General features: G+C 42.1%; 1 protein-coding gene across 4 annotated transcripts in view; it reads left to right on the top strand.

The window, feature by feature from the left end:
• The window catches only part of MYO1B (myosin IB), a 187,731-nt gene that overhangs the window by 25,280 nt on the left and 150,281 nt on the right, over window positions 1–12,170 (top strand). For all 4 annotated transcript variants that reach the window (XM_029225226.1, XM_029225228.1, XM_029225227.1 and 1 more), the window contains exon 2: window positions 6,590–6,733. In XM_029225226.1, coding sequence (XP_029081059.1) covers window positions 6,599–6,733 — 135 coding nt within the window. In that variant the 5' untranslated portion in view covers window positions 6,590–6,598. The remainder of the gene's footprint in view (window positions 1–6,589; window positions 6,734–12,170) is intronic.

The following is a 12,170-nucleotide window of genomic DNA, read 5'->3' as shown; positions in this document are numbered from 1 at the left end:
ATTATTAATGACATTATAATAGCCGTGTTTCAACCGTCCCCATTTACAATTACCAAAGCAGTAGATAATCTCCTTTCATTAAGTTTTCCTGCAAGTGGCTTTTATGGCTTTGCTTTAAAAGTTCCTTCAGATTTATTTATTATTATTTATTTATTTAATTTATTTTTTTGGTGGCGCTGTGAGGCTTGTGGGATCTTAGTTCCCTGACCAGGGATTGAACCCAGACCCAGGGCAGTGAAAGCACTGAGTCCTAACCACTGGACCTCCAGGGACTTCTCATTATTTATTATTATTATTATTATTATTTTTGCGGTACACGGGCCTCTCACTGTTGCGGCCTCTCCCGTTGCGGAGCACAGGCTCCGGACGCGCAGGCTCAGCGGCCATGGCTCACGGGCGCAGCCGCTCTGCGGCATGTGGGATCCTCCCGGACCGGGGCACGAACCTGTGACCCCTGCATCGGCAGGCGGACTCCCAACCACTGCGCCACCAGGGAAGCCCTATTATTTTTTTAAATTGAAGTATAGTTGATTTACAATGTTATGTTAGTTTCTGGTGTACAGCAAAGTGATTCAGTTTTTTATATATATATATTCTTTTTCATATTCTTTTCCATTACGGTTTATTACAGGATATTGAATATAGTTTCCTGTGCTATACAGTAAGACCTTGTTGTTTATCTCTTTTATGTAATAGTTTGTAGCCCAGAGTTTCTTCAAATTTAAAATCGTGTTCATGACTTAATGTTAATCCCTGTTAACCATTGCACCCTAAGCTCTGATTTGTGAGTGTTCTTTCAAACTCTATAGTAAAACTCTTTCAACTTAAAAATGCACATCGTTTCTCATCTGTGGCACTCTGAGACCTTCGAATGACATGGGAGACCACCAGATGCTATATTTCAACTTAAACTGCATCTCTTCTTAGTCATTATTAAATTATCGATTACTTTGCAACAGCTTTTCAGTGTTGCTGCTTTGATATCAATAGTAGAATGGCCATGGCCTTCATAAGGATGTGCCATGAAGTTTGGCCATGTCTGTGTAGGGCTGTTGGCTTGGGGAATGCTGGTCTTGACGTTCCGAGCATAGATGACGTTAACATGGTAGGTGGCTGGTCATTTAAGGTTGGGACTGAATAGACTACTCGTATTTAAATGTTAGGTTACAGATGGCATTTTAAGATGCTCTAAGATGTTTATGTTTCATTCTCTTTCAGATTTTGAGGAATTTTTGAAATGATGCTTTCAATACTTTAAATGGTATTTTTATACTGCAAAAGATGCCAGTAAGTGAATTGGTGTACACTGAAATATAGGTAGTAATTTTGGAAGTTTTTGAGATGACAGTCGTTGGGGGAAGGAATGGTTGTGATCATATATTTTGTTTTTCTTGGATGGACAAACAGATGGAAAGAGCTGGGGCAGCCATGGAGTCACCGGGTATCAGTTGGTGTGCTTGGTGGTTGGGCTAAATCAGTACTCTTAGGTAGAGGCCCTACTTCCAGGCTCTTCTGCGGTGCCTTGGAGGGCTCCGCCAGTGATTGTATTTTGTAGATGGCTTTCACCAAGGTTGGAAGAAAAAGATTAGGTACCTGTAATATTGAAGATGTAACCGTGGTTTAAAATTATATGTTGGGCACAGTACTTAGTGTTCATGTCGATTAGGGATCTTGGTTGCTTGCAATGCAGGAACGATGTAGAGACTCACAGAATTGCAGAGAGGTTGGAGGACCAGGAAGGATACGGGCTTAGAAGCTAGGCAGGAACTTAAGAGAGACTGGAGGGCTGGGCAGCAGGATCCATAGCAGAAACCGTGGCACAGGAACCACCTGGTCTTCATGATGCTGCTGTTGCTGCAGTGAATAATGAGTGTAACCACCAGCTGTCATCATGACCTGGGACTCCAAGTTACAGGAGGATGTCATTGGCTGTGTATAAGCCATGTTCCTTGGGGTAGATCTGTCTCCTTTGAATTCTGTAATGGGAACTGGGTATTGCTTCTCACTAGATGACTTGTCGCAAGGTAACTGGGCCCCCTGAAAGGGAGTTTAGGTGCAAATAGGAATAGGATTGTATACTGGATGGTGTCCCGTTTAAAATAAAAGACAAATGTTTACTATGCTCCCCCTTTGGCTGCCCAACATTCACATAAGCCTTTCTTTCCATACTTAGGCTTACGAAAATAAAATGCCCCAGCCAACATAATGCACCTCTTCCCTGTATGGCTGAAAACAGAGCCACCCCCTCCCCAGAGGTTCTCAAGAAAACCTCCTCTGTCCGTTGTCTTCTGTGGCCCCATCTAAGTGGAGCATTGGGGATGATGGCTTTGTCATGCTTTAGCAGTTGTTTTTTGTTTTACGAGTTGGAGGTCTTGGGGTTGATTGTCTTAAGAGTCAAGCCACTTGTAAGTCACTGTCAGCCGTACTTCTTTGGCAGTGTAGATCCCTTATAAATGTTGTTGGCTTTCAAGGTTTATCTGCTTCCATGGACTAATAACTAAAACCAGATATACTACCAACCCCTCAGGTTTTGAACCTAGAACTTGGTCTGAGAACTTGTCTCTGGGCGATTGGACCTGGCCTTGTTGCTGTGCCCAGTGCCTTAGCTCTTGGTTAATGGAATCCACCTGGGAACAGTCGAGAAGCTGAAGAAGCAGTAGAGCAGGTGATACCTCCCCTGTGCTGCATCTTCATGGTGGGAGTGCTATCCCTTTTTCAGGCTGTAGAGATGAAACAGTTGGTGCTTGGGATAGAGGACTTCTCCTCTGTGTCCCCTGCCCCCAGGCAGAATGACTCAACTTAGTAGCGTCATATGTTCTCCTCTCTGGCTTTCAGACAGACCAGTTTCACAGCAAGCGTGTCTTTTTCTTGTAGGTCCTTAAGAAGTAGCCAACACATACTCTGGCATCTTTTTTTTTTCCCCTCGAATTCTTGAAAGTTGCAGGCACGGGTCCATGTCATAAGGCACAACAGGCCATGCTTTAATCAGCTGTGTCTCTATTAAGTATCAAAGGTGATCTTGCCAGTCTAAGATAGTAAGTAGGTCCTCATGCCTCCACTCAGTGTCCTTGGCTCAGCCAGTCCACGCTCTTCAGTGTGTTACTGACGCACTCCATTTCCTCATGCCAGCTTCTTTTATTGGGTAAGATGCTTTCTGTGGCAAATAATAGAAAATCCAACTCAAACGGCTTAAATAATAAAGAGAATTAATTGGCTTCTGTGACCGACAACTTGAGAGCTGTGGGATGGGCTTCAGGTGTAATTTGATCCAGAGGTTTGTGATGTTATCAGGTTATTTTCTTTCCCTGTCCTCCTCCTTGTATTGTTTTCCTCCTCAGACTAGGCCCCTCATGAAAGCAGACATGGTCACAGAAGTTCCAAGTATCACATCTGTAAATCATGCCACCCAGAGGTAGATGGAACGAACCTTTGTCCTCATATTCCAAGCCAAAGCCTCAGGCTCAGTTATATGACCAGCCCTGAATCAATTACAGTGGCTGGGAGGTGGAAATGTGTTGATCGCCTTAGTGTAGATCGCACGCTACATTCCCGGAGCATGGGATAAAATTGGCTTGCCTGGAACAATGTGGTTTCCCCTGTGGGTCTTGGGAAGGGTGCAGGTGGACATCTGTGTGTCAAACAAAAAGTATCCTTAGTGCTCTATGTACGTTCCCATATGAATTCTTCTGATAGTTTATGGAAACCTTGAGTTAGCAAGTGATTCTGAAATTTGTTCCTGTAGTCAGCATTGGTCTTTCAGAGAAAAAACAAATCAGTTTCTTTTGGCTGAACAAAATATTCCGACTAATTTCGTTGAGATGTCGAAGTGAACCAACCAGGCCTGGAGATGGTAGTCATGGTAAGGGAAATCAGTCCATTTGTGCGAAGATAGGAAGTATCTCTGTGTCATTTTTTCAGTGTCCCAGTTTCACCAGGAGAATGAAAATGAGGGGGAGGATGTCACTGTTTCCTCCCCCCTAAGTGCCTAGATGCTAAAAAAAGTAAAATGATAGGAAACAAAACTGTGCTGGCATGACTAAGTGGACGTTGTTATCACCTTTTCAGTTGGTTTACTTTATTGCTGTATTTTGATTTGCAAAAGTTGTATTTTCAGAGCTTTTCACTTTTACCCACTGCCTGTAACTCAGCATTTGTTTTGCTCTCTTCTGCCCTTCAGATTATAAAGTTGGGATAGAAGTGTAAAAATTAGAACCCATACTCTTGCTTGAAACTTGTATTTGAAAAAATGGTGAAGCAGGTTTAATTACAGAGAAAGACTGGCTGCTTAATTACTGTTACCTGCAGTGAAGCTGCTGTCTTTCTGCAGCTGTTTCCATAAATAGACTTTATTATATACAGGAATCTACCCCAGGGCAAAGAGTTCCCATTCTGCCTCTTTGCTTAATTTAAATTGCTGGTTTGAGGTGGTTATTTTTGAAACTCTTCTCAGGTTGACTTCCCCCTTAATCCCTAAGCCTTCTTCCCTCATCTGCCAAATTATATGTAATGCATCGCAGCTAGAGTGCTTTTGGCATTTCTCGAGTCTGAGAACTTGAAATTTGATTTAAATGTTAATTTATTGTGACAAAGGTTGGGTACTCATGTTCCTATTCCTGTACAAGTCTTTCCACGGACTTGGCACGGGCCCAGCTGTCTCCCTGGCTTCTGCTGCATCTCTAGAGAGTGGCAAGTACCCCTACCTCCACCTCGTTTATTTTGAAAGATCTGGCCTAGTTCAAAGTGCGTGAAACCATTCTTGGTACGGCTATTGTTGGGTTTTAGCGATACCTGGGGCTATTTATTCCAGGTGTACTTGGTATGAAATTTAAAAAGACATGAACAAAAAGTTAACCCTGTTTTTCTTCTTTTGAATATTAAATACTTCTTTATTGGTTGCTTTCGTTTATGAGAGAATCTTGCTGCTTCTTCTTGGTTTCATTTTTTTGGCTTTTCAGTGCACACTTGAAAAAAAATTCTTTTTTTAATGGGTCAGAAATAAAGAATGTGTTTGGATTCATAGAAATCAGTAATAATTAATAATAAAGAATTATGTAATTCCTGGTCTTTCCCAGTTCTCTTTTAAAATAGCCCAACTAAATGTAGTTTCTTTTGCCTCTAAGAGACCTACTAGATGTTCTAGACTAGAATAGAGTACATTTATTTAAATTGCTAAGCCTTAAGCAAGAAGACTGACCTTTATAAGATATAGGATGCTTGAGTGACTCCTTCATGGAAAGAATTAATTGTACTCCCCTCTCAGTATTAGGGGCATGAATATATGTGAGTATTTATTAGTATCCTGAAATATTATTTAGTATTAGTATCCTGAAGTTAAACAAAATTGACTTCTGCATTGGAAGTATTTAGAGGGAATGGCCCAGATGAATTTAGTTCTACATCCTGATGATATTAGAGAAAGCAACATAACACACACACACACACACACACACACACACACACACCTCACCACACCACACCACACCACACACACTCTCCTAAATTCAGATAGTACTCTTGACAGTGATCAGATTTGAAGTCTTGGGCATTTAGCATTCTGCTCTTGGGTGGCACCACGCACTTTAGAGTGGGAGTCCAGTGCTGCCTTTGCAGTGTGCCTGTGTTTTCCACTTGATAGGCTTTCACATTGAGCTAAAAGGAAACTAGTATTTCTGGTCTATTCGTTGCATGTTAATTCGGTTTTGCTGTTGTAGCGGTGTGTCTGTTGGAATGAGCGTTGAGAATATTGAGGTCACTCTTGGCAGGTTATATCATATAGGCAACCTTTGATTTTCAAGTGGGGTGTATTATTTTCTTTATAAGTCAGCATTGACTCCTGGAATGAAATTTCTCCCCATGGATATAGTGTTTCAAGTGGTGATTTAAGTTCTTTTAGCACAAAATGTAACACACTCCTAATTAGCCATAAGCAGGATTTCTTAATCTCCCTGAGCTTCCTTATCTTAAAATGGGGATAATGATAACAACCTACCTCATAGAGTTGTGAGGATTAAATTAATTAATGCATGGAAAGTTCTTGATACAGCATCTGATATGTGACAAAAGTACTCAGTAAATGTTAGCATCATTTTTTAAACATTTCCTGGGAAGTGGCATTCTGCATTTCATCATGGAATACTGGGGGATGCCGTCTTCGGGCAGCAGGTTCCTGTGGGTTCAAGTCTGACATTGGTAGGCAAGGGCTAGTGGAAAGGGGTGGGTTGGGTTCTCTTGCTAGAGCTTTGCAACTTCTGGTTGGGGAGAGGAGATGGTCTACAGAAGAAAACGGTGACCCTGGCTTCCTAGTGGCTCTTTCTGTAGATGGACTTTGCTTGGGTTGATGACTGGGAGGGAGGTTTGTTTGTGGCAGCAGGTTGGCAAGTGGGGCTTCTAGCAGCTTGGCAGTGACTGCAGCTCCCGCAGAGGCTTCTGACGTAGGTTTTAGGGGCAGGGGCGGGGGCGGGTTACGACATTGATGAGGCAGGTGAGGGCCATCTGGAACTAGCAGTGTTTCATTTCTCCACTGGTGCTAAGAACCCATCTGAAATTATCTTGCTCATTTATATTGTCCCCCTTTCCCTCTTTCTTACAGCAAGAGACTATGGCCAAAATGGAGGTGAAAACGTCACTTCTGGACAATATGATTGGAGTTGGAGATATGGTTCTTTTAGAACCTCTCAATGAGGAGACCGTCATCAACAACCTCAAGAAACGGTTTGACCACAATGAGATATATGTGAGTGTGCACTGGAGGTCATCTGGGGGGTTTTAGACTTTGCATTTTGTGGCACAGAGCTGGTTTTTCTTCCTTAGACTCTTCTCTCTTTTTTCTGTTTGTTTATTGGAGTCCAGAGGTATTTGTTTATACCCTCAGGAAGAGTTTTGGGTTTGCTCATTTGGCACGTGGTAATATCGCATTAGAGTTGAGTGAGTGCTTTCCACACGGTGTTTGTAGAGGGCTGACTGTGCAGAGTGTTGCCCTGGATGTCGGGGGTGTTCTAAAACAAGTGGAAGACTTAGTTCTGCCCTCGGAGGAACATGTATTCAGGAGGAAGTTTGAAATCCACAGGTGTCTTCTTGGATACCTTCATAAGATTAGCATCCTGACCTTTGAGAAGCTACTCATTAAGATGCAAGGCATTGAACCGTCAAAAAAGACATAAACCTTCTTAACATTTGTAGTTAGTAGAGACAGGAGCAAATTACCAGATACGAATATGTGTTTGGTCCCTGGAGATTTGGGAATAGTCGTGTCCTGCTATACAAAAGTATCATGTCAGACACAAAAATGAAAACATATCAATATATACAGTAATAGAAATTTTATGTTGTAAAAATTCTTTATAAAGGATTTCATAGTGTTACTCTATTAAGTTTGTTAAATATATTTAAAACATGAGTCAAAAATGCTTTTATATATAGCTTTTCAGGAATTTGCATAAAGCACAGAAATTTGCATCTGTTCAGGTAGAGACATGTTAACTAAACCAAGGAGATGAAGATTCCCTGTACCAGCAGCTGAGAAGGAAGTGGATGGATGGGGTGGAAGTAGTTTTAATAGCTTCTGACTCGCTTCTGAGTTCTTTTCCCCCCATGTTGTAGTCTATCTGTGTCTAGATATGAATTGGATTATTGGGACCATGCTTCATGTTTTTCTGTCTATCAGTGTGGGGACAGGAGGAGGAAATATAAGTAAATAAAACGAGAGAACGTAACTGATTATAACTTTGTAGAACTAACATATTTTTAAAAATTATATGTGAAGCTATATTTTATGTTGCCTATAGCTTTCTTTTCCAGATAGGCGATCATGTTTCAAGGATAATTTTGGATAATTAATTCTTTTTTAAAAAATTTATTTTATTTTTGGCTGCACTGGGTCTTTGTTGCTGCGTGCGGGGCTTTTCTCTAGTTGAGGTGAGCGGGGCCTATTCTTCATTGCGGTGCATGGGTTTCTCATTGCGGTGCATGGGCTTCTCATTGCGGTGGCTTCTCTTGTTGCAGAGCACGGGCTCTAGATGCGCGGGCTCAGTAGTTGTGGCCCGCGGGCTCTAGAGCGCAGGCTCAGTAGCTGTGGCGCACGGGCTTAGTTGTTCCGTGGCATGTGGGATCTTCCCAGACCAGGGCTCGAACCCGTGTCCCCTGCATTGGCAGGCGGATTCTTAACCACTGCTCCACCAGGGAAGCCCGGATAATTAATTTCTTAATGAAATAGGAGTCACCATCTGGGAACTGAACTTTCGGTCTTTCTTGATTTGATTGTTGGAGGTAGGGGGAGGTTGACAGTAACCTGAGATATATGGATACTGCTTTGGAATATTAATTTGGTAACTGGCTACTAAACTAACTAAGAGATGTAGTTATGTAAACTGCTGATTCAGATGGAAGAGGTATAAAACGCCATTGCTGTAGAGCAGGTGAGAGGTGTTGTTTGGTTTGGCAGTGAGGCCCCGTGTCACCTTTCCTCAAAGTGTAGCAGTTCAGTTTTCAGGTGGGAAAACATCATGGTTCTGCAGCTTTAATTGAAAATGTGGTCTGATAGCAAATAAAAGACAGACTTTAAACATTGGTCTTTGAGATGGAGATAGGAGGCATCAGATATATCCTAACCGACGTTGGCTGATCATTTTTCTTTCTGGCTCTAAGAGGCACAATTCACTTTCAGCTGAATTGAGAATAGGGTGGAGAGTAGAACATTACATGCATTCAAATACCTGATTTGTTGTGCCCACTAAAAATAAAAGAATCTCCTTTTTAACAAAATGTCAAGTGTTAACATTCATGAGTCTTTAGCAGACGAACTCTCTGGGTTTCAGCCTTACATGATTTTATTTTCTGACTATTTTAGGAATGTTCTTTCTGGTATGAGACAAAAGCAGAAAATTGCTTTTTGCTTCCAGATATTCATATAATTAATGTTTTCCATGATACTTTGGGACTATTATTTCCATGAGATGTGTGCCTTCATTTTGTAACTTTAAACACACGTCATATTGGGGGATTGGGCATTCTCTATTTTAAGCAAAAAAGAAAAAAAAAACAGCTTATAGGGTAATGTGTGTAGTATGATCTTATTTTTTTTAATGGGGGTTTATGGATGTGTACATATGTTTGTATATTTGTATGAACGTAGAGAAAGCCATGCTAACTTTAGTACCATGCTAACTTTAGCATGGGTGGATTTAGGCATGCTAACTTCAGTGGGGTGGGTTGGGATCTGGGGACGGGGAAGAGTTATTACTCTTTTAGACCTCAGTATTATAGGGCTTGTTAAGTCAAGTATGTATTGGTTTTGTAATTTTTTTTTTTTTTTTTGCGGTACGCGGGCCTCTCACTGTTGTGGCCTCTCCCGTTGTGGAACACAGGCTCTGGACGCGCAGGCTCAGCGACCATGGCTCACGGGCCCAGCCGCTCCGCGGCATGTGGGATCTTCCCGGACTGGGGCACGAACCTGTGTCCCCTGCATCGGCAGGCGGACTCTCAACCACTGCGCCACCAGGGAAGCCCTGGTTTTGTAATTTTTAAAAAACACTGTACGATAGATTTGATTACCCCACCTTACGCCGTGTAACCCCACATGATGTATATACTGCCCTTGGGAGATCTGTTTCTGGCCCTTATTCTGATAATCTTCCTGCTTTGCTTTTCTTCTTGGGTTGCTGAAAATTGTTCAGCTGATGCCAAAGGCCAAGTTAATGACATACAATATTTTACTATCTTGTATTTCACTTTGTTTTTTAATTCTTTCCCAGGAAGAGAAGGTACAGTTTTAAAAAATTTTTTATTATTTAGTCTCTGTTGTAGTCTCATAGCTTTACTTTATCCTATAAAATTGTGTGATGGTCTCGAGTGATCCATCATGCAAGCATACTGAACAGTCATTTGTATGTTCAGAAGCCATGGTTGATAACGGGGCCTGTGAACAGAGGGACGCTTGGCTCAGACTTTAGAACTCTGGCTGTACCCAGAGCTTTTGCCGCCTCTTGTGTGAGCCAGCTGTAGGTCAGGGGACCCTGTTCTTCCAACCTGCCCCCCACACCCCTGCTTTCACCACCATACCTAGAGGTAAGAAATATTCCCTGCCTTCACAGAGTTCTCACCAGATAAGAGTTATCAACTCTCTAGAGTATTTATAACCCCTAGTGATCCTCTGGATCTCCAGCCAGCTGAATCTGGAAGTGGAATCCCTGGTGATCCTGTCTTACTAAACCTGAAGCTCTGGGTAGGCCAATGAGTCACATGTACTCCTCAAACTACTGACTGTGGCCAGGTGACCAGAATGAGCTGAATGGCTTAAGAAAATGATGTCTGCTCCTAGGATTGGCGGAGGGTCAGTTTTTTCCAAAGTAGATGGGTTGTGTGTAAGTAGGTTGAATACTCTACTAAATCTCTCTGTCAGCGTGTTAGGAAGAGGGAAGGGCAGTGGATGCTGATGAGGCCCTCTGCTGTAACCCCGTCACAGGCTTGGTAAGGAATTCTCTAGTGAAGTGGTTTTATTGGTGTTGCTACCATGCTGAAGGATATGTTCCATGAGAAGCATTTATGATTGGAATTCTAAGCTTCAGGTGCACCCAAAGGCATGCCTCTCAAGACTTTTCTCCTGGAGAACTCCTTATGGTAGAGAAGAGTAGGGACTTCCCTGGCGGTCCAGTGGTTAAGACACTACGCTTCCATTGCAGGGGGCACAGGTTCAATCCTTGGTCAAGGAGCTAAGATCCCGTATGCCGCATGGTGTGGCCAAAAAAAAAAGGAGAAGAGTAAAAAGGACCCTGGGGTGGGTAGTTGAAGTCTGTCCACTTTAGGGAAATACTGTTGAAATCTTTGCTTCCAAAGTCATTCAAAGTTTTATTCTATTCTGTAATGCATATCATATGGTTTTGTTTTAATCTACTCTACTCTTTGCAACCCTTATTTGAATAAGAAGTATTTTTGGTGCTGACAAGTAGTTGTAGTTTGTTTTCTATCTGAATTGTCAGGTTGGGGATCATCTAGATATAAGAGGTCTGAATTAGTCCAATTTTAGGATCTTACGTTAGACTACTTGTAGTTGTAAGAGGACTGCTTTGAAAGTCTAGTAAAAATTGTCTTGATTTTTAGGAGTTGGTACTAGAATTAGGATCCCCATAAAAATAGGATCCAGTACTTCTACGAAAGATAGTAAAGTGCATGCTTCAGGATTATGTCTTCTTTGCTTTGAGTTGGGTTCACACACTTGTTTAAAAAGCCCAGAGTTGGTTCAACACCCTGTCTGTAGCCCGGCAGAGTCTCTAAATCTGAGACAGTTCCAGATGTTGATGTGGTCCTTGTGGGAAGGCTGTTCCTTTGGAGATGGAGGTGGATCAGGTAAGAACAGATAGAGGGAATGTTGACCCAGTGGGGTAACACGCAGGGTCAGAGACTGTTTGCTTTGATTCCTCACTCTTGGTCGAGTGCAGTGCAGGCTGGGCCCAGCTGCAGGACGTGCTCCAGCAGTCTCTGTGGGGTCCGTGGTGGGAAATGCTGGTTGTGACATTCCTAAGCGCCGCTCTTCTGTATTCTTTCTGTCCTTTGTCAGAGCTTCTTCTGGCCTCCCCACCTCTGTCCACAGCCAGATGGGATGGTGGCAGGATTTCGTGTGAACTTGGTATGCAGGAGACCCAGCCAGACGTGATTCTGTTTTTAGGGTGACTGGTCAGGATTGTGGTTCCGTTCAGGAACAGGAAAGCTGCAATTTAAGCAAGAACAAGGCCCAGGGCAAATTTGGAAACTAAAGAACCAAGGTGTCCATTCTCTGACAGGAAGTATTTTTGGTACTAACAAGTAGATTTAGTTTGTTTTCTATCTGAATTGTCAGGTGGGGATCATCCAGATATAGAGGTCTGAATTAGTCCAATTTTAGAATCTTAAGTTAAACTACTTGTAGATGTAAGAGTGACTGCTTTGAAAGTCTAGTAAAAATTGTCTTAATTTTAGCAGTTGGTAGTAGAATTAGGATCTCCGTAAGGATGGGATCCAATACTCTTATGAAAAATATTCAAATGTAAGTACAATATATTTGGTTTAAAATATTGGAAAGTAAATGAAAATAATACTAATTAACATTTATTTGACTAATAATAGAAAAGGAAGGTGCTTATATTGATATCCTCGGATAAAAGGTAGAGAGTAGACCAAGGGTCCCTGCTTTGTTTCTC

Source organism: Monodon monoceros, unplaced genomic scaffold, assembly GCF_005190385.1.
Source record: "Monodon monoceros isolate NGI ecotype Baffin Bay Population unplaced genomic scaffold, NGI_Narwhal_1 Super_Scaffold_16, whole genome shotgun sequence".
NCBI classification, from domain to species: domain Eukaryota; kingdom Metazoa; phylum Chordata; class Mammalia; order Artiodactyla; family Monodontidae; genus Monodon; species Monodon monoceros.
Note: the sequence above shows the minus strand (reverse complement) of the source record. Positions and strands in the feature narration are given on the sequence as shown.